The sequence below is a fragment of the Xiphophorus couchianus genome, chromosome 13, assembly GCF_001444195.1.
Source record: "Xiphophorus couchianus chromosome 13, X_couchianus-1.0, whole genome shotgun sequence".
Classification (NCBI taxonomy): Eukaryota; Metazoa; Chordata; class Actinopteri; order Cyprinodontiformes; family Poeciliidae; genus Xiphophorus; species Xiphophorus couchianus.
The window spans coordinates 16,318,509-16,342,496 of record NC_040240.1 but is presented as its reverse complement, the minus strand read 5'-3'; the positions used below and the strand labels follow the sequence as shown (position 1 = coordinate 16,342,496).

The following is a 23,988-nucleotide window of genomic DNA, read 5'->3' as shown; positions in this document are numbered from 1 at the left end:
AAATTATTAATTACAAAAGGCAAAAACAAAAGCCAAACAGAAAGGTTTAGCTATGCTAAGGCCGAAATGATGTTAAAATGGAATTTATGCTAAAGCGGAAGCTATGCTACTGAATTTGAGCTAAACCGGAAGTTATACTGAAGCCGTTTTTCTAAAATATGACTTTTGCTAAAGCGGAAGCTATGCTACTGAATTTGAGCTAAACCGGAAGTTATACTGAAGCCGTTTTTCTAAAATATGACTTTTGCTAAAGCGGAAGCTATGCTACTGAATTTGAGCTAAACCGGAAGTTATACTGAAGCCGTTTTTCTAAAATATGACTTTTGCTAAAGCGGAAGCTATGCTACTGAATTTGAGCTAAACCGGAAGTTATACTGAAGCCGTTTTTCTAAAATATGACTTTTGCTAAAGCGGAAGTTATGCCGAAAATAAAGTTATGCTAAAACGTAATTTATGTTATAACAAGATTTATACTAAAGCCGAATTTATGCTAAAAGTGATTTTTTTGCTAAAACCGAATTTATGCTGAAACGGAAGCTATGATAAGCATGCTAGCATAACTTCCGTTTAAGTATAGCTTCTGTTGTGGCTTTTGCTGTTGTGTTGTGACTTTTGCTGTGTTGTTTTATTGCGGTTTTTGCATTTTGTTGACTCTTGTGGGCCACTGTATGTTATTATAAGCACTCTTCTAAAAAATGCTGTATTATTTTTCCTTCTACTTCACAATTATACACTGCTTTGCGGTGGTCTGTCATAAATAAATACATTGATGTTCGTGGTAACAACGTGACAAAATGTGGAAAAGGTGAAATCCTATGAATACTTTTCCAATTTTCTGTTTTATATATAATTTAAATTGTTTAAGTCCGCTCTTTCATCATGGCTGTCTGACACCTCATTTCCCGGAGGCGCAGCAGCTCATTCTGCACTCTCTCCATGCCCTCTTGTTTATACATTTGACATGAATATTTCATTGATAGAAAAACAACATTTGTGAGTATAAACTGCCCACAGCGTTCACTTCCTTCTCCTTATTTCTAAACCTTACGACAGGCTCTCCTACACTTCTGGGAAGGTGACGACTCCCTCGGGGTTTCATGGGTCTTTGCTTTGTATTTTCTCAGGCCCTCCCAGATTAAAAGAGCCTTAGAGTGAATCCCATTGTGCAGCTGGGAGTTAGAGCTTCAATTACCCACTACAGTAAAAGTCATGGACATCATTCAGCTTGTGGACCAGATTTATTGAATCATTGCTGCTGAGCCTCTATGTATGTCTCCACTTTGCTGAGGTTTAGTTCAGATTCAGTAAAGGGGGCGTTTAAAGAAAAACCTCAGGTGTGGAAAAGTAAGTGGAGAGGTTTTTTGGCCTGACCAATGATATAAATCTGCTTGGAGCTGCTACTGAGGGTCTTATTGACAGTAAATAAAATGTTTGCCAAATAAATAGCTTATAAATATGGATAAAACATATTAACATAAATAAATCTTGTATTGCAGTAGCATTATCTCATATTACATTAGAGGGAATTTATTCAGTGGAGAAAAACAAACCATGTTGCTTTAGTGAAATCACTAGTGGAAAATTACTATCATATGTGTTTTTATTTAGTTTTTTAAGTTACTTTGAGTTTCTATGACTTTCTGTTTTCTTTATCTTATCCAAAAACGTGGCACAAGGTCTACTTCTTGTAGCCACTGGCTATCAGGCTGGACAAGGGCTCATATTTATCTTGCTTCCACGCGCTCTGTGCTGGATGGTAAGAGAGATAAAAAAAATCAAAAAAATCTTCAAAGCTCACTATTTGAGAACTGCTTCAAAGCGTGAAGTCTGTCTTAGGTATTTTTTTTAGAAGCCTTTTTAGAAGCTATCTACATGCAGAGCTTTTCTATCCTTCCACCTTGTGAATGTGTGGAGTTTGCTGAAAAGTACCAAGACTTTAAGTAGAAATAGTCATTCCCTATAAATTACAGATTTTCCCCCCTAATCACTAGATTTATTCATTATATTTTAAAAAATATTTTAAGGATTTTGCCACATACCAGGCTGCCAGTAATGAGGTCGGTGCTTTCCTAAAACAAAATATTAGCAGATAATCAGATTTTCCCTGCATGCCAGCTTGTGACCGCTTTGCTCTGATTAATGACATTTCAGACAAAAGGTGCAGAAAGTTTCAGCTCTTATCTCCACTGTGTGGCATTTACAATGAGGCAATCTTATTTCAAGGCCATATAATGCCTCCAATGCACGTGATTTCTGCTGTAATTTAAGGGCCGCCTTTTCTCTGTGACAGTGACAAAAGAAAAACCCAGGAGCCTTGAGAAATCTTTGAGAGAGGTTGAAGAAAAAACAGAGCTGAAGGAGAAGCAGAAAACCGAAGAGATCAGTTGCTTTTTTGTCTTGTATGAGATTTTTTTAGATTCATATGACTAATATATGATTTTGTCCAGATAAAACAAGTGTAAGATTTAATCTTTTATTGCATAAGACAGACAATTTACTGATCAGTGTAATCAGAAAATAATTACATTTGTCTAAGTGCTGGAAAGTCGGCAGAAATCTGCAGCCATAGACTTTTTCATCCTGCATTGTATTATTATTACTACTACTACTAATAATAATAATATAAAAAATAATAAAGTGGTACTAAATGAAGGAATTACTTCTTAATCAGGGACCATGGTGTGAATACAAAAATACCTACCGCTACTACATCTTCTAATACTTGCAAGGAAATTGAATAGTAACAATTTCTTATCTTTTTTTCCCTTCTGGTTCCCAATAATGTGATTACGGTACTAAAAACAATTTCACCCCCATGAAGCAAGTGCAAGAACCCATTTTTCCAGAGCAAAAAGTGCATGAAAATAATTTCATACTATAAATGAGAGATTAACCTCTACATGCTCTCAAATTAGAAGTCAGCCTGCTAACTTCTTCTGGGAACTGATTTGCATGTCGACAGGCTCACAATGAACTTCTCTGTTAGCTGCAAGGCTTCCATGACATTTTGTTTGTGTGTGTGTGAATGTCTTAACAGGCCTGATTAATTTTGTCTTTTAAGTACATTAAGACCTTCATTTTGACAGAAAACCGCTGTGTGGATCATTGTGATTCCCAGGGACAACACCCTGGGAAGGGCGCCGTGCTGATGCATACGTGTGAGGACATTTATTTTGCACGATAAAAGGGGGCAATCTCATTAAGGCAGTGACTGTAATCTAATTTTTTCAGCAGTGCTGTGAATGTTTGTATTCTGTTGATGCTCAGCTAACAGCTGTGTGCCGGCAGAGCGGAGAAGAGAGAATCTGACAAGCAGAGAAAAGACACCGACATGCCTTTGATGGGAGGCAGTTTGTTATCTAGTCAGCTTTCTTTTCTTCAGGCTTCTTTCTAAGTTTCAAACTGTTAACTCTTTGCACTTCTGCTATTGGCCGGGCTGCAGAGCTTGTCTGATCCTCAAATGCGTCTTCGTCTGTCTCTGCAGGAATCTTTATGAGCACGTGCAATGTGGACGTCCGCTGGTTCCCATTCGACATCCAGAAATGCGAGTTAAAGTTTGGCTCCTGGACGTATGACGGCTGGCTGCTGGACCTCCAGATGACCGATGCTGACATCTCAGGATACATGCCCAACGGAGAGTGGGACTTAATTGGTAAGAAGAAAAAAAAAAAAAACATCCGAAAAAACCTTTACTCATGAATAATTGGAGTAAGTTTCTCTGATTGCATTCCTTTAGGTGTTCCTGGCACCAGAAATGAGGTTTTCTACGACTGCTGCAAGGAGCCGTACCCAGACGTGACGTTCGTGATTACGATCCGGAGGCGGACGCTCTACTACGCCCTGAACCTGCTCATCCCTTGCGTGCTGCTTTCCTCCATGACCCTGCTGATCTTCGTGCTGCCAGCCGACTCAGGAGAGAAGATTTCACTGGGTGAGTGGATCAGAGCGGGCGGACGGTGAAGCTGCTTGGTTTTACTCCAACTTCAGGAAGGTGCAAACAAAGAGGCAACACATCAAAATCAGACGCAAAGTAACAAAAAAAATGCACATTTTAGCATCACGGCTAAAATGTAGCACAATTATGTTTGTGTTCAGACATTTGATTCACTTCATGTACATGTTTTTAAATAAATTATTTAATAATAACCCATCATTCCTGAAAACTTTTCCAACTAGAGTTCATGAAATACAAACCAGGTCTTTACCCATTTGGATAAAGGGGCCTTAACATTGCAGCAATCATTTTATTTTAATTTTTCAACCATTTATCTTGACAAAGATTTAAGTGAGGGGTTCACTCATTAGGCTTTTATTAGCCAGTACCAATTACTGGTTTTCTTCTAGTTCTGGGGAAAAACCCCCTGAAAAATCAAGAAACTTGCTTGTTTAAACTTTGTTGTAGCTCAAAAATCAAACATTTTAGTAAAAAGAACTAACCACAGACAATTTTATTTGGGAAAGATTGTAGAGTAACCTTTTCTTTTAATGAATGCCATACCAGCAGGTTTTGATTTTAATTGATTAAGACATCTTTGTCATAACTATCTATGCATATCAGTGCGACGGCTAAAGTTTAGTACAATTATATATGTGTTCAGACGTTTGATTCACTTCATGTACATGTTTTTAAATAAATTATTTAATAATAACCCATTATTTCTGAACAGCTCCACCGGGAGGAATGAAGCTGCTAAGAGAATCATTAAGAGAATTAGAAGATCGTTAGATTTGAGTAATAGCTAAAAGACGGGTTAGGTTAGCTTCCCATGAAGAGCAAACCGTTTATATTCCTGGAAAAATTCTGTTTTTCTTAAATGCAGAGTTTGTCTACTTTGGAGTTTAAGATGTCAAGTTGACGACATGTTATAATATTTTATGTAATTTTGGTTTACTCCTATTACTCTGTTTCTAAAGTTATCAGAAAATTAATCCAGTGAAGAGTCAGAACGACCAGCAGGCGTGAAAATATGTTTTTTTTCCAGACATCTTGCTGCCATATCTGGTTAAAGACAGCTGTGTGAGTTGTTCATAATAAGCACAAGACAAGCAAAAGTTTAGATTTTGTCTGACGTGCCGAGACTCGTTCTGATTAGATTGCTGCATCCTGTCAGCCTTGTCTCTTTGCTCAAGTTGATTATTAAATTAACATCTCCAAAACAAAACAGAAAACCTTAGCCACAAAAAATAAAAAAATAGTGAGATCAAAAACCATTTGTAATTAATGTGATGTGTTTGCAGCAGAATACCTGCATAATTTATTCTACAAAAGCAGCTGGATGTTTCTGTGAACAAAATCTCGAGGTCATCAAAAATAATCAGCACTGCAAAAAATAAAGTGAAGAAGTTATGGTGAAACTCATTCTTCTTGTATGATTTCCATGACTCGATTCTGCAGCAGAAAAGTATCTCTAAATCTCTGACTTGAATAAAGTTTTAGTGTTTGTGAATATAACCTTTTTCCCTCGGGTCATAACGTCAAAAACATTCTGATTTACCCAACATTTATTTCATGAGTTTGTGAAGAATCCAGGTAGTTTTAAAGTTGCCAGAATAATGTTGTTTTTCCACTTGGAGCTGCTACGCTGCTGTCAAAGATGTTTATTTCAGGGAACTACTTTAGAATATTGTTCAGTTTTCTTTTTTTTTGTTGCTGTTTTTAGGAATCCACCATTTTATGTTGGCAAATTTGCAAGTTTGACACCGACTCCTGGCATTAGAAGCAACTGTTATGCTTATGTTTCCAAATACATTTTCTGTTTTAAGTATTTTTATTAGTTTTTTTCCCCCCTCATCTGTATTTAACAAAGCCCAATTTCTGGATAGGTTTTTATTTAGAATGAAGGGCATTTAAAACATTAAACTACATCTACTAATTTTGAAATTTGAAAAATACACTTAAGAGAGAAAAGTAGTACTTTATTTGAATGGCTGTGCATAAGACTGACATAATGCTACCATAAACATGATATAACAGTTGTTATTAACATGAAGGAGTTTTTATGAATGGTTATGACTGTTGTCATGAAGTGTCATTGAGTAATGTTAATGGAAAATTGACACTTTAATGGACTTTTAATGTAACTTTTAGTACAACTTTACATTAAATGTGTCATTATTTACCAAATATCACTTCATAACAACAGTGTTATGTTTATAAAATTGTCACATCAGTCTTATGCACACCCCTTAAATAAAGTGTTACAGAGAGAAACATAAGCTTTCTGGCCACTTTATTAGGTTTGCTTTGATTGTGCTTGGTTGAACATCTTTTTGCACTCAGAGCTTTTTTATTTCCTCATGGCAAAGATTTATCAGTGATATTCCTCATCATGTAATTTCAGCAGATTTGTTGGCTGCACATCCGTGATGTAGGTTTGTCATTTTTCCACTTCCTGAAATTGTTCTGCTGGATTGTTACCTGCTGCCTGTGGTGCCCATTTAGACTACAGCTAATATATTGTTATGTTCAATAGTTTGAGATGATTTTAATGTTTGGATATAATCCATAATCATGTTGGAAGAAGGATAAGATAAGAAAAAAACTGGCACATTCTGTAACCTATTAAGCTTATTTTATAAAATTTATGAAATTCATAAAAAAACGCAAATAAAACCAATAATTAAAATTTTTGCTTTAAAGAGAAAAGAAACATTTTATTGCCTAAAATGCATATCCTTTCAGAAAATGGCATATTTTTGAGTCTGTATACTAAAGTTAACGATTAATGAATTATTAAATTAGTTGACGATTATTTCAGTAGTCGATTAATCACGATTAATCCAATAATTATTTTTTGACAATATTAAGGCAGGCTGTGAAATTTAAACAGAGCTTGTTTATTAACTGGAGCCCAAAGTAAGCCAGGTAACTATCCTCACATCATTATATCAGCAGCAGCAGCAGGTGGTATAATGTTCTCATGTTGCTTTCACCAACTTCTCATCCTACTTTCTGAATGTCTGAGCTGACATTTTTATTTTTTTGTTTATTTGGGTTCCCATTAGCCGTCGCCGTGACAATGCCTGCTCTTCCTCGGGTCCACACATTTAATATAGCGTTAGTATCATAGCATATGGACTCATAAATGTACAAAAATAGCTCTTAATTAAGAAAGGCTTTTTTAAAAATCTCTGGTATTGGTTACATTTACGTTTAAGATGAAGGAAGGAGTTCCATGTTTTCATTTGTCCAGGATTCTTGGACATTGAGACTCATGAGACATAGCACCAATTTTCCAGCCCAGTGTTGGTGAAACGATGGGAACTGTAGCCTCCTTGTCTCAGCTGACAGGAGGGACACGCTGTGTTGTCCTCTACTGCTGCAGCCTGCCTGCTTCAAGGTTCGATCTGTGTCTCTTCAGCGAATCGTCTTCAACATGTCAACCTACCAAAATTCATTCTTGCTGCCATGTTGTTGACTTTTATTCGCTATTTATGGTAATAACCACTGAACAACCTATATATTTATATGTATTAACTAGTATTTCTTGTAATTCTCTAGTTTTTTTTGGTGTTTGTGCGGGTTATAAATATTGACGTGTCATTCTCGAACGATTTGATTCTTTTGTCGTGAATGGTAGAATTTGAGTTTCAGTAACGAGTTTGTTTTTTACAACTTAGCTTCCTTATAATGTTCGGCACACACATCAAAACTATTGTTATTTTAATTTCATTTAAGATTAATACAATTGATAGAAATGGGTTGATATTTTCTATATTTAATGGTGCAGAAGAGGATTTTTGTTTCTGCTAAAGCGGCTCCAGTCGAATTGTTTTCTTCCCTTATGCTTCTAAATTGGTGGTTGTACTTGAATAAATATAAATTTGACCTAATACAGATAAATTTACATTTTGGTGAATTTCAAGAACTTTATTAGTGATAAAAGGGCTTGTTCTTTAAAAAAATAAATTTTCAAAAATGTGTCTTTTTAACCATCCTGAAGACCCGTTCACTGAAGTCAATTTTTTCTTTTCTTATGCTTCTAAATCACAAAAATATTAAATATTACTAATCCACACAAAACTTGTCTTAAAGAATAACATAGGTTTGACATCTATATTTTAAAATGTTGTATTTTATGAGAATACTTAGCTATTTTTTTTCTGCAAGAACATACTGTGGTATTTGTATCTAGTACAGATAATTCTACATTTTTGTGAATTTTAAAAACTGTATTGGGTATAAATTGGTTTCTTCTTTGAAAAAGTAAATGTTCAAACCACTATCTTTTTAATGACTCTTTAAAGTGAAAAGATCCTGAAGATTCAGTTCCCTTTAAAAAGTCATAAGTCCCTTACTTAAAACTTTTACACAGTATTTTGTTGCCCCAATTGTATCTCATACTTTGATGGTTTAATCAGTGCTGGTCCAGAAATACAAAATGTCGAGCCACGACAGACAAAAGAAAAAACTAAAGCAGTGTAACTTCAGCACAATCTGTTTCATCTGAGAGGAAAGTCCTATAAACAGATCAAATCTCTGACTTCACTACCTTCAGACTGAAAATAGGCCGTCTTTTAAAGTGAAACATTGTGAAATATCGCAGAGCGAAGGCACAGGAGAGGCTCAGGAGATTATCATGAGGCACAAAGGAGGCAAACTGGGAGGGGGAGAAGATGAGAGAGTAGAGGGATTACTGGATAACTACAAACAGAGAGAGCGGCAGCTGGTGTGGGAAAAAGGCAAAAAAAAAAGTCGAGAGAAGAATTAGAAAAAGGTGATGGAGGACAGACGAAGGAAGAAACGAAGGACTGGCGAGACTGACTGTAATAGGATGAAAAGAAAAGAAGAAGTGCTACAAAATTAAATTTTAATTTCACTATCACCCTCTTTTAGGAGCTGACAGTCATGCCGTCTGAGCAATAAAGACTCGAGACTATTATCTTGATTTTAAAGAGCAGAAATAATGATGTGTAAGAAAGCTTCAGCCCTTTAAGAAAGCACATATCAAACACTCAGTTCTCAGCCACTCCTTTGTGGTTCTCTCAATACTAATTGGCTCATTTTGTGTTTCACTGAATTTACCTAAAAGCTACTTGAACTGTCAGGTCCCCTTAAAGGAAACCTCAGAAAATCTGCGAGCAGCAGCCTTATTTTCACTCATGGCTCGCCGTCCTCTCACTCTGTAATCTGAATGGATGATAATATATTTTTAAAAATGCTCTTTGCCTCCAGTCTGAGTGGGAGGAAACTGGGAGGGAAGCCACGGCAGCTTTGTCAAAACATTTCCTCAACCTCAATACACGATGGATTATACAGCATTTCTCCAAAGGAGGGAGAAAAAAGCCTCACACATGCGGCCAATTAACCTATTGATGTAATTAAGGCTAGTGAATTGATTCTGGGGAAAGGCGCACGCACTGACTTCAAGGAAAATACAAAACTGTCACTTCCAGAGTTGAGTACATTTACGCTGTTACATTTACTTTAGTAACTTTAAAAATATATATATTCTTTTGGGAGTATTCCTACTACAGTGTAGTTTTTACTTTTACTTGAGTAATTTTATTATGAAGTATCGCTACTCTTACTTGAGTAAAATTTCTGGATTTTCTACCCATTAGTATGAAAAACAAACATGTTGTAACCAAAAATTCACCACACAGAGACACAAACCTGCAGTTTTTGTTAAAATTTAATAAGTTAATAATTGAAAGAAACTGATTTGGAAAAAAAAAATCTTTTTTGATTTTATTTTGTTACTGTGTTTTTATTCATGACTTATTTTAATTTTTATCTTTAAAATGCCATTTCCACATAATGTTATATTTTGATCCATCTTATGATGTCATTTTTAAATATTAAATTATTGCTGCTTTAATGAGTTACTCAGTGCTTAATTTGAACCTTTTACCAAATACTTTTTTACTCTTACTTCATTACATTTGTTGTATTTTTTGGTAAGCAAATAAGCAATAAATCAATTAATCGCATGTTAAATTGAATCAAGCTCAATCATTTTCATTTGCATTATTTATCATTTTTATCTTTTCTCTCTTTATTTTTACCAAAAACTGGATGACAAAAGTTTCAGTTTGGTGCTTTTGTCTCACCAGACAAAACTTTAAGAACAATCTTGTTTACAGAGACGCCATAGTCCATTTTATTTCTTGTTTTTGTTTATTTATTGTGGATATTTGAAATATTTTCCACTTCCAGTCTTACATGTTCATTAGAATTTAAAGTTTATTGATCTATAAAAAATGTGTTATTGCATTAATGTGTCATTAATAATGCAAGATGGTCTCTAAACAGCAACATTATCGTTTATCGCAATAACTTTTGGGACAATTTATCCACCTGGAAAATTTGTTACCGTGACAGACTGAACTCTGGTCACTGCTGATGGTGAAGCGACATCAGGACTGGGCGCTCAGGGTTAAAGGAGTCTCCTTTTAACAGGAGAAAATTAAGCATAAAGGAAGCATTTTTATTTCACCTAACAGCCTTAAAGCACTCATATTTCACCTCTAACCTCTGGGGTTTAATTGAATGCTAAGATTGGAGACAGTTATGCCAGCAAAGCACTGCTTAAATTAAATCTGGACCATAAATGATGTGGAGGTGGATAAATAAAGAGCATAAGGTGTGTTTCCCAGCAGTGTGAGATGATTTCTTTTCTCCTGTTTTGGCTGTGGAGATGCAGAGCGTCCGGGTTGGGGGTGATTCAGTGTCGGGGCTTTAGAGAGTAATTTACATAAATCGACCAGATCCCATCATGAGCCTTAACCGTTTATCAAAACACTGGACACACAGGAAAATCTAACCACAGTATCGACTGCCTAACAAAACGTAGCTAAAGCCTGGGAGACAGTCTGTGTGTGTGTGTCTGCAGGTATCACCGTTCTGCTGTCGCTCACTGTTTTCATGCTGCTGGTGGCTGAGATAATGCCCGCCACGTCGGACTCCGTCCCGCTCATAGGTACGTGGAGACCATGTTTTCTATTTTTATGTAAATTCAAATAAAATATTCATGACGTCTAGTCAAAACATTCCACTAAATCAGCATTTAAAAATCCATAAATAGGAGTTGGTATCCCTTTCCAGGCTTATGTGGTTTGGCAGACTGAAAGAAAAAGACAGAAAACCTTTTTTTATACTAAAAGAGAATCTCCATCCTCTTTCTCATCCTGTTCATCATGAGTGTTGTCTCTCTTTATGAAGCTTTTCTGTCCCACGTTTTTATCCTGTGTCGTTTTCATCTTTCTTATTTCATTTTGTGAAGTAATTTCATCCAATTCATCATCCTTGCCTCGTTACATCAGCCTTCTCCATCCTTCTACTTCCTCTCTGTGATGCCGTTTCATCCTAATTCATCTTTTGATTCTTCTGTACCATCCTCATCATCAATCTTTATTTAACCATTTTATCCCTCTAATTTAAAAATGTACAAATTAAAAGAAAAGTACTAGTTCCACTGGTGAAAATCTTCTATATCTTACTGGAAAGTTAGTTTTGTATTTTTTCAAGTGCAGATATTTGCACTAGAAACTAGACCAAAAATATTTCAAATTTTGTGTTTTTTCAGTGTTCTTATTCACCCGTAGGGCTGGATATTTATTGTATCGTTTCTTATTTATCGTGAGAAATTTCTTATAACAATTTAGATTTATTATGGTCCTAAAAAATCCCAATTAATGATGTTTAAAACAGTTCGTAATGTTGGGATTGTTAGCTTTACTATTTTCTTAACTGTTTTTTTTCCAACAAAGCATCAATAAATATGAATACATTTGAAAATATGATTAATGTGATGCAAATAACACATATTTGTGTGACTTTAGGTGAAGAAGCTCATTACAAATGGGTGTTTTTCAAGAGCAGTATTTGTGTTTGTGTCATACACTTACCTAAAAAGGAAGTAATAAATAATTCTTATTAAACTTTAAGTCCACATTGCCCTGCATCCCACAATTTTCATCCCATTTATCATTCTGTCATCTCTTCTCAAGATTTCACTCATTTTTGTTTCAATATGTTCAAACTTTTCCCATCCAAAGTTCACTGCAGCACTGTACAATCAGCTTAGAGTCACATTCAATCAGTCTAACCCTTAATTACATTCAAATTTAATTTAAATAAAGCAAATCAATTCAGTACATTATCTCTCTCCCAGTGAAATCCATTTAATCTTCTCTCTCTTCTTCCTGTTTTGCTTTATCGTAAGGTACAAATTCATGCCAAGTCGCTTTTTGGTTTCATGTCTTTTCCCCCAAAATCGCCTCTCCTTTAAACCAGTAAACTAATACTGGTGTGTTCTGGTCATTTCTAGCAAACCCATTGTCCAGTTGAGCAACACAGTCATTTGCAGCTAGTCAGGTTTACAACAGAAAGCTTATTTATCACACCGATATGCTACTGTAAGGACATTTTATGCTGTCATACCATACCGCTACCAGGAAGCAGCGCTAAGAAATATAACCTAAAAAAAAAAAAAAGAGCTGAATTTACACAAGCCACCTGCCCACCCTGAAATTTAAGAGGCTAAATTTATTGTGGCCACAGTGCAGAAAATTAAAGAGAGGAAAAACTTCAGCCAGAAACAGATGCAAATCTCGCCCTGAAGACACAACACCTTGTGTTTTTAAAAGCTACAGAAAAATCCTCAAAGTGCTGTTCTCAGCATTTTTCTTGTATAAAGACAAACTGCTCTCATCTTAATCTGTTTAATTTTGCTGACATGAACAGAATGAGTGAGCAGGGCCGTAACGATGCCATCACACCTCAGTTACCTTGAAAAAATGTTTTATTTTGAATTGATTCTCCTCTTGAGAAAGTGAATATGTTTTAAGTATTCAATCGTTGACCTCACATTGCTTGGAGAGAAATAAACTTTACAGAAAACTGCAGTAACATGAAGGCGAATGACTGAGATGTTAGCCTTGTAGATGTTTTTCCTGCTGCTCTGAATTGAAAATGAATTATTTCACTGCTTTCTCCTCCTCCTCAGGCCAGTATTTTGCCAGCATAATGATCATCGTTGGGATGTCAGTCATTGCCACAGTTGTGGTTTTACAGTATCATCACCACGATCCAAATGGAGGGCACATGCCGAAATGGGTAAGACACTTTACAACGCACAGTTCTGGAAAAAATGAAGAAACCACTGCACTGAACCCTATTCAAAACCTCCTGGTTACTCCACCAAATATTGATTTCTGAGCTCTTCCTGAGTTAAAACATTAGTATTATTGTTTCTAAATGAATATGAACTTGTTTACTTTGCATTATTTGACATCTGACAGCACTGCATCTTTTTAGTTATTTTGACCATTTCTCATTTTCTGCAAATATATACAAAATTTTTGCTTGGAATTTCGGTGACATGTTGTCAGTAGTTCCTAGAATAAAAGAAAAATGTTCATTTTACTCAAACATATTCAAGGTTTCCCCCAGAAAACTTGTTAAGCCCGGTTGGTGGGCGCTAGGGCAGTCATTCATCTGGCAGCCTGTCGTGTTTGTGAGTTAAAAAATATTTATAGTTGACATGAAATTTGAAAATATCACTTGATAATTACACCAACTATAAAGTCTTAAAAAATGCAAACATTTTAAAAAGACTTAGATGAATAAGCATTGCTAAGCCTGGTGGGGGCACAAATAAAGCCTGGTGGCCCTCCAGGCTTATAATACACTTGGGAAACCCTGATATACCTATAAAAAGTAAAATCAGAGAAACTGATCATTTTCAGTTGTCTCTTAATTTTTTCCAGAGCTGTATTTTCATCATGTTGTCTCTTTTCAGCCTTCCTGTTATAGCGATCTTACTTTTGTTATTCTAGTATTCTGTCCAGCTCAGTTTCGCTTTCGCTTTATCCATTCGTTAGCGCACCGCGTGCTGCGATGCCAGTTTCTCTTTTTATTCGCTGACTTCGTCGGCAGTGACTCATCCAGCAGTGGCAGTCTTCAGTAGCGTGTTCATCAAATGCCTCACCGCAGACTACAACAGGAGTGCTTTTCAAAGCACTCTGGATATGTGGGTGTACTCGGTTTGACTCACTCCCTACTTCTATTTTTCTTACCTTCTGCTCAATGCTGAAAAAAATAAAATGCCTTTATGAAGAAAGTTTGTTCTGACATGGATAATTTATAGTAGAAATTGAAATGTGGATGGGTAGTGTAAAATTCAGGCATATTTAAAAGCATGGATTTACTTTTTTCTGCTAAACCTGCAAAAAGAAGAACCTTCAATTATTGATATGTGGACAAGTTTGCAGACTGCTTGTGCAAGCAGGTGCTTTATGCATTGACATATTGCAAGGACGTTCAGTTGATGAATGGCCTGTGTTGACAATGCGATGCCCAATTAGCAAACTAATTGATGAGCTTCAGATTAGGACAGTTCATAATTAGAGTGCTGCACAAAAACAACATCAGTTGACTTTCAGAGATGTTCTGCAGACACTAATTGAGCAGTCACTTGGACATTAGCTCTCATTTAGCAGCCAGACTCCCATCTGGATGCTGCTGGGTCACTCTGACCTTTCAGGAACGAAAGGCTCAGGCTTTTTTTTTTTTCTTCATAAAAGGTTGGAGAGGATGAGTGGAACCGAAGTTTTAAATCCGAACCAATTTGTGCTGTTTTTATCTAATGCTGTAGCTCACTGAAACACTGCTTTGCAAGCTCATGAGGGCAATAAAACGGTAATCACAGTCTTCTATCTCAGTGAGTCCACAGTTTGAATGTAAGGCTACATTTGAAAGTAACTGAGGGTCTCTGTTGATAAATCTAGCAAAGGCATACAGAAAAAAAATCTTTTTCTTTTTTTTTTTTTGCCTCGGGCATTCTTATGGACCAACACTTGAAACCGAGACAAAACTGCTGCAGAATGAAACAAACCACAACGCTGGAAACAGTCGGCACCTGAAACCAAACAGGCTTTTAGAACAGCTTCGTTGGAGCTCTGAGAGAATCAAGGATAAATGATTTTAGTATATTTATAATACCTTATTAATTGATATTACAGTCACTTCTTCAAAAGTACTGATTGTCTTTGAAAATGTTCCCATTTTTCCTGTTAAGACTATCATGATGTGGTAGTTGTAGGTGGTGAGGATGAAGCGGCGGACAGTAGTGATGATGTTTAATGATAAACACAATAATCCAGGCATCACAGATGAGCAGTGGCAGAAGCTCTGAATCTGGTAGCAACTGGTAAATCATATGACAACTGACGGCAGACGGTAGGCAGACATGAGACGAGGATCTGACAAGGAGCAGAGAACACAGGTGGGATTAAATACACAGGGAGACAATCAAGGGAGACAAGGGACAGGTGTAAACAATCAAGGGGTTGACGGGACAACACAGAGACTCAACAGAACACAGAAACCTAAATAAATACACAGAAAAACCCAATCCTTACAAAGACCACATTTTACATTTCATTTGCTAGGAAAACACAAAGTAATGCAGTATGAATAAAAATCTGCCGTACATTTTTTATTCACTCCCTTTAATTTAATTAATAGTTGAACAAATCTTCAGGTATGTTTTGACTAGAACCTCCCAAATGTTCAGTCACAATCAATAGGCGCTGCGCCGTCGCCTAGCAACCCCAGTCAAGCCCAGCCCCGTTACCCAAGCGGAGCTCCAGCACATTTGGTCAGCTGGTTTTATTGCTGCTTAATGGCGGCTAGAAGAGACAAGTGTTTTGTTGACTTACTATTCAGAACAACTCGCTGCATTCTTGTTGTTTGTGCAGGAGGCTCATACATACATCTTTCAGTTTTTGAAAGATGTATGTTTGTATAATTGTACATCTGTTTGCAGCCATTTTTCCATGCGAGTGTAAACATTGAGCAGGGGGCGTGGCCAGCAACTCAATGTTATTTGGATTTTAAATAACAAGAAGTCTGCAGAACTAAGCAGACTGAAGCCTGATTATCCAAGAATGATTTCGTGCCAAAAAATTTAATGAACATGTTTTTTATAATCCAAAGACTTATCCTAACTTGTTCAAGAAAGCATAATAGATCACGTTGATTATATTTTTTCAGGAGGATGAGTAGTTTTGTAAGGGTAGTTGTATCTCAGTGTTTCTTTTTTCTCCTGCAGGTGCGTCTCGTTTTGCTGCAGTGGGTCGCCTGGTTCCTGAGGATGAAGCGGCCAGGGGAGAACGACGATCCGGAGCGACCGCCCTGCGCCCCACACCTACGCCGCTGCTCCTCAGGATCACAGAGCGGCAGCATTCCCAACCCTCCCGACCCGACCCTCCACCCGCTGCACCCGCAGAACCTGACGCCTCTCCAGACGGGGCCGCTCCACGCGGGACACCCTCACCTGCAAACCAGCGCCAACAACAACGGGAACCTTCTCTACATGGGCTTCCCGAGCATCGAGGACTCTTCGGTTCTATCGGAGCCCGTCCAGAGGAATAACATCTCTGTAGGACCTCCACGGGTGGCAGGAAGTCCGCCTCCTCACCTGCCGTCGCAGTTCTGCAGCTCCCCTCCACCTCCAACTCCCAACATGGACACAGTGGGGTGTCCCAGCACTGTCTCTAGTGGCGGAGGTTTTGGAGGGGGACCAGGAGGGTGCTCAACATCTGTGATGGGCGACCCGCAGCTGCAGGCCATCCTGGAGGAGGTGCGCTACATGGCAGACCGTTTCAGAGAGCAGGACGAGACCGAGAGCATGGCTGACCAGTGGAAATTTGCAGGCGCTGTGATTGATCGCCTGTGCCTGGTGGCGTTTAGCGTCTTCAACATCATTTGCACCATCTCCATCCTCATGTCGGCTCCAAACTTTGTGGAAGCTGTTTCTAAGGATTTTGTTTGAGGGGCTAGGGGTAAACAGGAAGAAAAAAAAAACACACACACACATGCAAAGGAACATTTTGGAGAAAATTAAGTATGGGATGCAGAACGGAACGGGCTCTGATCCAAGGAAACACGATTTCCAGCAAACTGTATGCGCTGTGATTTGTGATTGCAAGGATCTGGGGGAATGGAAAGAAACTAATGGTTTTCTTTGCAATACATTCTGTTTTGTAACCAAAAAAGAAGAAAACAGATGATGAAGGGAATACAAGGTGAAGTTTAAATGAAATTAGAGTGCAGGGTGCTTTATCAGATTCTTGACAAGGTGAAATTGGTTTTTGAGGCCGATTTGAAGAGGACTTTTGTTTAAAATTAAAGGGAAATACGAGTCTGACAAGGACGCCAATGCAACCTGAGGTAATGACGGTCTGATGTCAGGGAAGACTGTTGGCATAAAAGAGGAAGAAGAGACAGACAGATAGGCAGCGACAGATAAAAGAGACGGATATGTGACTGTTTCATTTCCTCAGATAGGGGAAACAGCCTCTTACTCCCACAGGTGGAGAAAATACTGCATCACTCAAAGTGATGTGAGAAGAAGAGGCTTTTACAAGGACACAAAACAAAGAGCAGACGTGAAGGACAGACACTGTCCCTCTGGGAACCTGAGACAGGCAGAGTTTTGAGAAGCTGCTTGATGCTCAGATGCACAAAAGATGACCGAAGATCAAGAGAGTCGCATCGCACAGGAACTCATCTATTATTCAATCACTTTTCGGCTAATGACAGTCAAATTGAAAGGCTTTGGATAATCCTTCAGACTAACAAGCTTCTCAAAGATGAACTCCCATCTCTGCTTTTGAGCCACTTTGAATCTCCAAGACCTTATCTCTGTGAGACGATTGCCAATCAGAACGCTCCTCAGCGGCTCTCTCTGTGTGCGGCGCTCGTCCCGACCTGGAAACTGGAATTAGCCGCTTGTTCCAGGGCAGCGGCCCGTCGCTGCGCCACTGTGGAGACCGATGAAAATTCATGCACCGGTTACCTAACTGCATCTGGCAGGTCATAACGGACCAACGAAACTCATTGGATTTCATATTAAAGGTTTAATAACTCAGGCAGGAGGTCAGGGCTCTAAAAGGACACCAGAGGCAGAAGGAAGAGGATGAGATCATTAAATGTGGAGGAGCAGGGTCCTGTTAATTTCCTCTGACTGGTTTACTGCTGCTTGACAGTTTTAATTTCAATATATTTTCATGAAATTTAGAGAATGTAAGAGCGCAAATCAACACCACAGCCTTCATACAGGGATTTTCAACAAAATATAGCAAGTCTCTCTGCTGGCAATTTGAATAAAAACATCATTTTAGCTGGGCTTAATTCAGAAATATTAAATACAATTTGTATTTATTAGACAATCTCATCCTAGTTTTTATTTATACTACAGTGGCTTGTAAAGGTATTCATAGATCTTGAACTTCACATTTTATCCAGTTACAACCTTAAACTCAGAGGAATTTCAGTGAGACCCTAATTTTGGATTTGTTATCAGAGCTATGTGTCAGTACTTTGTAGGACCAAAACATCTTTAATCAATCAATCAATCAATCAAATTTTATTTGTACAGCACATTTCACCAACAAGGCAGCAAAAAATTAAAATCAACAATTGAAGCATTAGATGTTTCCAAGTGCTGTCATTACATGTCAAAATGTTGGTTAGTCTTTCATTTATTATGGTACCAAAGCAACTAAACAGACTTTAAAAAGTCTTAAATTCATGTAGCTAAAATTAAGGCTTTAAAGTGTCTTAAATTCATTAAAAATACAAATCTCAGAAATTCTCTTATATAAAACTTGGACATTTCTGACCGTGAAAAGTTGGAAATATTCTAGGAATCATTGAGAAAATTCCACGTTTTTCTAGAAAATTTACGACATTAATCTCAAAAGTTTTCTGGCATAAATTTACTCGTCATTTTTTTCTATCTGCCTATTGTTTTTTATCTAGTTCTAAAAACATTAAAATCTAACTTCAACAAACTCTAGGTTATTGTTTTAAAAAAATTCAAAATCACAAACAATCTATTTTCTGCTCTATTTCAGTCTCTGACATCGTAGTGGAGGAATTTTGACCCTCTCTTCACGACAGAGTTGCTTCAGTACATTAAGATTTGCAGACATTTGTTTCTCCCTCAAGGCCTCAGCGCAGCATTTCAATCAGCTCCAGGTCTGGATTTTGGCTCATCCGCTGCAGCACCGTAACTCTTTTCTTTCTCACTCATTCTGGGGGAGATTTGCTGCTGTGTTTAGGATCATTACTGCTATCCTGTTTGGTCTCATCTGTCAAAACAACCTTGTTTCTGTAGTCTTGTTCACAAAGTCATGCTACCAATGTTTTTATAAAGAAGAGGCTTTTCTCTTGGCTTGTACTGTTATTATGTAATTTGCTAGCTGAGGCCTGAAGAGTTTGTGATGAAGCTTTTTGGTTTATCTCCTCCTGGGAAAATTGGCAGCTGTCCTAAATATTTCACAACGTTAATAATTTCCTTAATGCCTCTCAGGTTAATGGGCAGCAGCTATTACTCCTGGTTTCAGTCGTGGCAACTAATCAAGTGATTTTTTTATTAAGAGGAATGAGTGTTTTCTTCTTGTTTTATAAGGACTGTATATCTTCGGGTTGATGTGTCACAAAAAACTAACTTGGTTTTAATGTTAAGGATTACCGTACTGAATATCAGTTTCCAATAAGAAAAAAGAGATTCAGCTTAAAATAAAACAACAATCTCAGACGAAGTAAACAACTGACCTGTATTTCTTTTATATTTTATTCCCAAAGTGTACCAGTCACTAAATAAACTACCTTCAAACTGCCAGCAAAGATACAAAATCTAATTGTTATAGAAGAAGCAAACAAAGCAAAACAAGAAAAACTTTTAAAACTAGAGATTGGCATTATGAGAAATATTTTTGTTACATCAACAAATCCAGTTTGATTTCATTAAATAGTGAACAGAAATGCTGCGTATTGCAGTATCAGCAAACGTCCCTCAACGTTTCAGCTGCAAATTAATTTACATCTGAAGCTCTGGAGAGTTTTTACAGCAGCTGGATGATGTATGTGGGACTGATTGGGAATAAAACGGGAGCGCCTCCATTCATCCTAATAGGAAAACATGACCAGTGCAATGTGTGGCTTATTAATGAGCTTCTAATCATGTTATGACAGGAGGAAAATAAATCTCAGCGCTTAGCCTCACGGGCTGTGTTTATTGGTGTTGGATAGATTTGCTGTTTGGGGTTTTCATAGGATATAGCGATATATATCCACATTTATTGCCACTTTGATTTATTTAAGTAAACCATGAATATTTTTGTAGTTTTCCTGGGAACGTTTAAGCTAGAATTTGCAGAAAAGGTTTCTCCAGACGATTGAGGAGTTGTTGAAGGAATATTCGGAGTTTCGAGTTAAATCTACATTCATTTTGTGAACCTGGAGAAAAGCTACAAGTAGTTGTGGGGCATTTATCGTATTGTTTTTTCTTTATCGTGCTAAATTTCTTATAAAAAGTTTTAGTTCTTTTTTTCACAATAAATTTCAATTAATGATGTTTCAACTCCCCCAAAGCTGTTCATATTGTCGTAATTTATATTTTTTACCATTTTCTCCACCAATGAGATCAATAAATAAGAATACAAGTGAAAATATGAGTAAATGCAAATACTGTGTGCAGTTTAGTAATGCATATCATACTTATTTGTGACTTATGTCCTGAAGACATGTATTACAAATGGCTATGATTTATAAGAGCGGTGTGTTTTCAGGATTTTTTTTATTGCAAAAAATAAATAGTATTGTCATGTTTATCGTTATCCCAATAGTACTACCAAATATCCTGATGAAACTTTGTCCATATCACCCATCCCTGGATACAATCATGTCCCCCTGAAGCATTTTGTGAGACTTTGAAAGGTTATCTGGAGATTGTATTTCTAAATACTTGTTCCCAGATTAAAGCCAAGCTCGTGAGCGTGAAATCGTGTATCTTGGTGTCTTGTCCATGACAAGATACCAAGGATATAACTGCCAAGTCTGCAGTATTATTAGTTATGCTTCAACCTGTCAAAGTGAAGGAAACTCTCAATTTATCGGTCCATTCATGGTCCAACAACCATTCCAAGTGTAACCTAATTTCATCCCAGATTAAAGTGGCTGAAATGAACTTCTGCACTACAAAAACACAATAATCTTACCAAGTATTTTTGGTCTAGTCCAAATATCTTAGTACACTTCAAATAGGATACAACTAACTTACAAGCTACAAGCAACAAATAGGAACTAGTTTTAAGTCAATAATTACTTAATATTGATGAAAATGTTCTAGTGAAATAATCTGCCAGTGGAACAAATTTTTTTTTCCATATTAAAAATTAAAGTGTCCTGTTACACTGCTATTTTACTTTACTTATAAATAAAATAGCATTATTTTTTAATATATTTTGGGGAATTATTGACTTAAAAGTGTAGCAGTTTGGACGCCATCCAGCAGAGGGCGCATGGTAATCCTTAACCGGAGCCGTTGTTACAGGATTAAAGATGGCGGAGCTACAGCAGAACGGGAAAGAGAAATGGTCCAAAAAGTTTCCGTTATATCACTCTTTATGCGGTTCTGTTTTGAAACTATAAACAATCAACAAGCTCCTTAAGTTTCACCTTAATAGCGCTCATTCAGCCTAGCTGCGTAGGAGAGCAACTTCTCATTAGAAAATGACAAAATCTTCTATGAAGGAACAGGTGAAATGACAGAAAAACGGGCCGAATAACGCAGAAAAATTGTAAGGATTGGAAGAAGCGCGGTCGATTTTGAGGGCTGGTGAGTTAATGCACTTTATGGAGTGAAGTTTGAACTTTCCTTCAATCTAGAGCAGTGACAGACGGCACTTCACAAAAGTACATGGGGGATTAAGTATTTCACGTATTATATTCTTTTTATCTTTTATTTTCCTGTTTAGCAACTTAGATGTTCCTGTTTTGTTACATTTTATAAATATGTCTGAGTTTATTAATGTGAGAAAGTTTATTCAGTCAGTATCTAATAATGTTTTCTTTTAATTCAGCAAATTTAGCCCTTCATGTTATGGAAAGATATTCAGCCCTCTTGATACAAGAGAAAACTCAGGTTGTAAAGAAAATGGCCGCTTATCAATTAATTGTTAGTTGATTAATCAACTTTAAATGAATAATTAATCGATAACTTGCATCGCTGCTGAAAGAAAGATCTGAACTTCTCTCTCACGGACAATATGGATGGATTAACACTGGCTCTTACCTTAAAGGCCAACTACGTTAGCTACATTCCTGTCTCCATCTCGCTTCAAAGTGAAGAGTGCCTCTCTTCTTCTGCTGTCTTTTCTGTCTCTTCTTCTTCTAACTCAATTCCACAAGCAGGGAGAAAGTAAACTTCCTGCCTGAGGCTTTGTTAAAGGTTACACTCCTTTGAGCACATGCTGACACTCACATCTGTACAGAGAAAATAAAATATTCTCTCTTTTTCCTACGTCTCCAGTGCTTATATTCCTGCCTTGTGACTATCCTGACACCCAAAAAGAGGAGAAAAATGACAGTGAGGGGAAAAGAGAGGGACAGGAAGTGCTTATGTGTCGGTGGGAGCTGGACAGGATCTTAATTGATCACTAGTTCAGGAAGGAAAAGAGGTGGGGGGGAATACTGGGGAAGGGCAGAAGAGGAAGGGAGGGTTAATAGAGGAAAGAGTGGCATCCTGGGTAATTCATCAGATTTATGGGAGGATGGTGGCAGCGGAGATGTGCGCCCAGACAAGTATAACTCAGTCACCGGCATCAAATTAAAGGTCGCTGCACTTTATCACACCCAGAGGGAGAAATATATACTCCAGAAATAAACAGAAATTAGAGACATATCTCTGTGCGTCCACACGCCCATTGAGGGGAGTGGAGTTTATGCGCGGCCTTCACTGTGTCACTCAGTCAGTGTGCCAGGAAGAGTAAAGAGTCACCGGTGTATTTATAGTAGTGCACCGGTCCTCATTCAGGCTGGCCAAGGCTCCCTGCCTGATGAGCTAACTCGACGGTGGAAAAATGTGCAGCGCCAGCAATCTGGCAGCACTTAGATTTACTGTGTTCACTCAGATGGAATAAAAAAGGAGAGGGAGGCTGTGGGTGTCCGTGGGGAAGATGAGCCTACGGGTTTGCCGTACGCACACACTTAAGCGTGTTTTTTACTTATTTTTTACCCCCAAACTTACTCTTATTTACTACAGGGGTTAACCAGCCTCTTGCAGCTCTCAAAGATTTAATTACTGCACATTTTACAAACCAGAGCCAGTGTAGGAAGACAAACTTTTGGCAAACTCAAACACCTTGCGCACAACCAATCCATAAAATACTAATTGTACAATGTTAAAGCAGCCAGCCGGTGTGTTAGCACACCTGTTCCCTCTCTAAAAGTCCCGCTACGACGCGCTGCGGCTGCATGCTTGTGTACCAACAATCTTGCGGCTGAGGTTTCGATCAATGCCTTTTAATTACCAGAGGCCCAAAGCGCCGGTCGATAGAGCTGACGAGAAGCAGAGAGAGGGAGATTCTCCAGACGTTGATTGATGCCCTCCTCTCCCTGCGAGCCTAATGCCTACAGATGTGTCGTTAGGCCTGATTAATCCTGCCTGACTGTATTCACTGGTTTTACAGACTGTCCTTTAACCTGCTCGGGCCGCTGTGGTCACAGGATTAAGTGGATATGAGGTGTTCACCCAGTGGGACACTGGCCCGTTGCAGCCAATCAGTCTGTAGTGACTCCCTTACAGAGTTATTCTGTTTTTGCTGTTTGGTATAAATAAATGTTTATAAACTTTAGTAGATCCAAAAAAGAAAAGAAGTAGTTTTCAAATGATGATTTCATTTATTAGGTGAAAAAGAAGCTATTCAAACCAACCTGGCTCCATGTGATAAAGTAAATGTCTCTTATTTCTATAAATATTTGGTGCTTTACATTGCTCTTGTTTACAGCATTTTGTTAAATAAAATGTTCATTAATTCTTTTTTTTTTCACAAAATCAGTCTTGGATAATGAGGTTTTAGTTTGCTCAGTTCTGTCTATTTTGAGCTGTTTTAGTGCCTCTTGTCACTTGAAATCTAAATAACCTGCTCCTGGTCTCAAGACCTCTAACTCAACATTTACACTCATGAGAA

General features: G+C 37.6%; 2 protein-coding genes across 4 annotated transcripts in view; one reads left to right on the top strand and one right to left on the bottom strand.

Annotated features, from left to right (window-relative positions):
* The window catches only part of chrna11 (cholinergic receptor, nicotinic, alpha 11), a 33,649-nt gene extending 11,330 nt beyond the window's left edge, over positions 1-22,319 (top strand). For all 3 annotated transcript variants that reach the window (XM_028036431.1, XM_028036430.1, XM_028036433.1), the window contains 5 exons: positions 3,485-3,652; positions 3,737-3,931; positions 10,836-10,922; positions 12,951-13,060; positions 16,059-22,319. In XM_028036431.1, coding sequence (XP_027892232.1) covers positions 3,485-3,652; positions 3,737-3,931; positions 10,836-10,922; positions 12,951-13,060; positions 16,059-16,781 — 1,283 coding nt within the window. In that variant the 3' untranslated portion in view covers positions 16,782-22,319. The remainder of the gene's footprint in view (positions 1-3,484; positions 3,653-3,736; positions 3,932-10,835; positions 10,923-12,950; positions 13,061-16,058) is intronic.
* Positions 15,029-23,988, bottom strand: part of snx27a (sorting nexin 27a) — a 34,175-nt gene continuing 25,215 nt past the window's right edge. Inside the window, exon 13 of the mRNA XM_028036435.1 lies at positions 15,029-15,207. Within this exon, the coding sequence (XP_027892236.1) occupies positions 15,161-15,207 (47 nt within the window). The 3' untranslated portion in view covers positions 15,029-15,160. The remainder of the gene's footprint in view (positions 15,208-23,988) is intronic.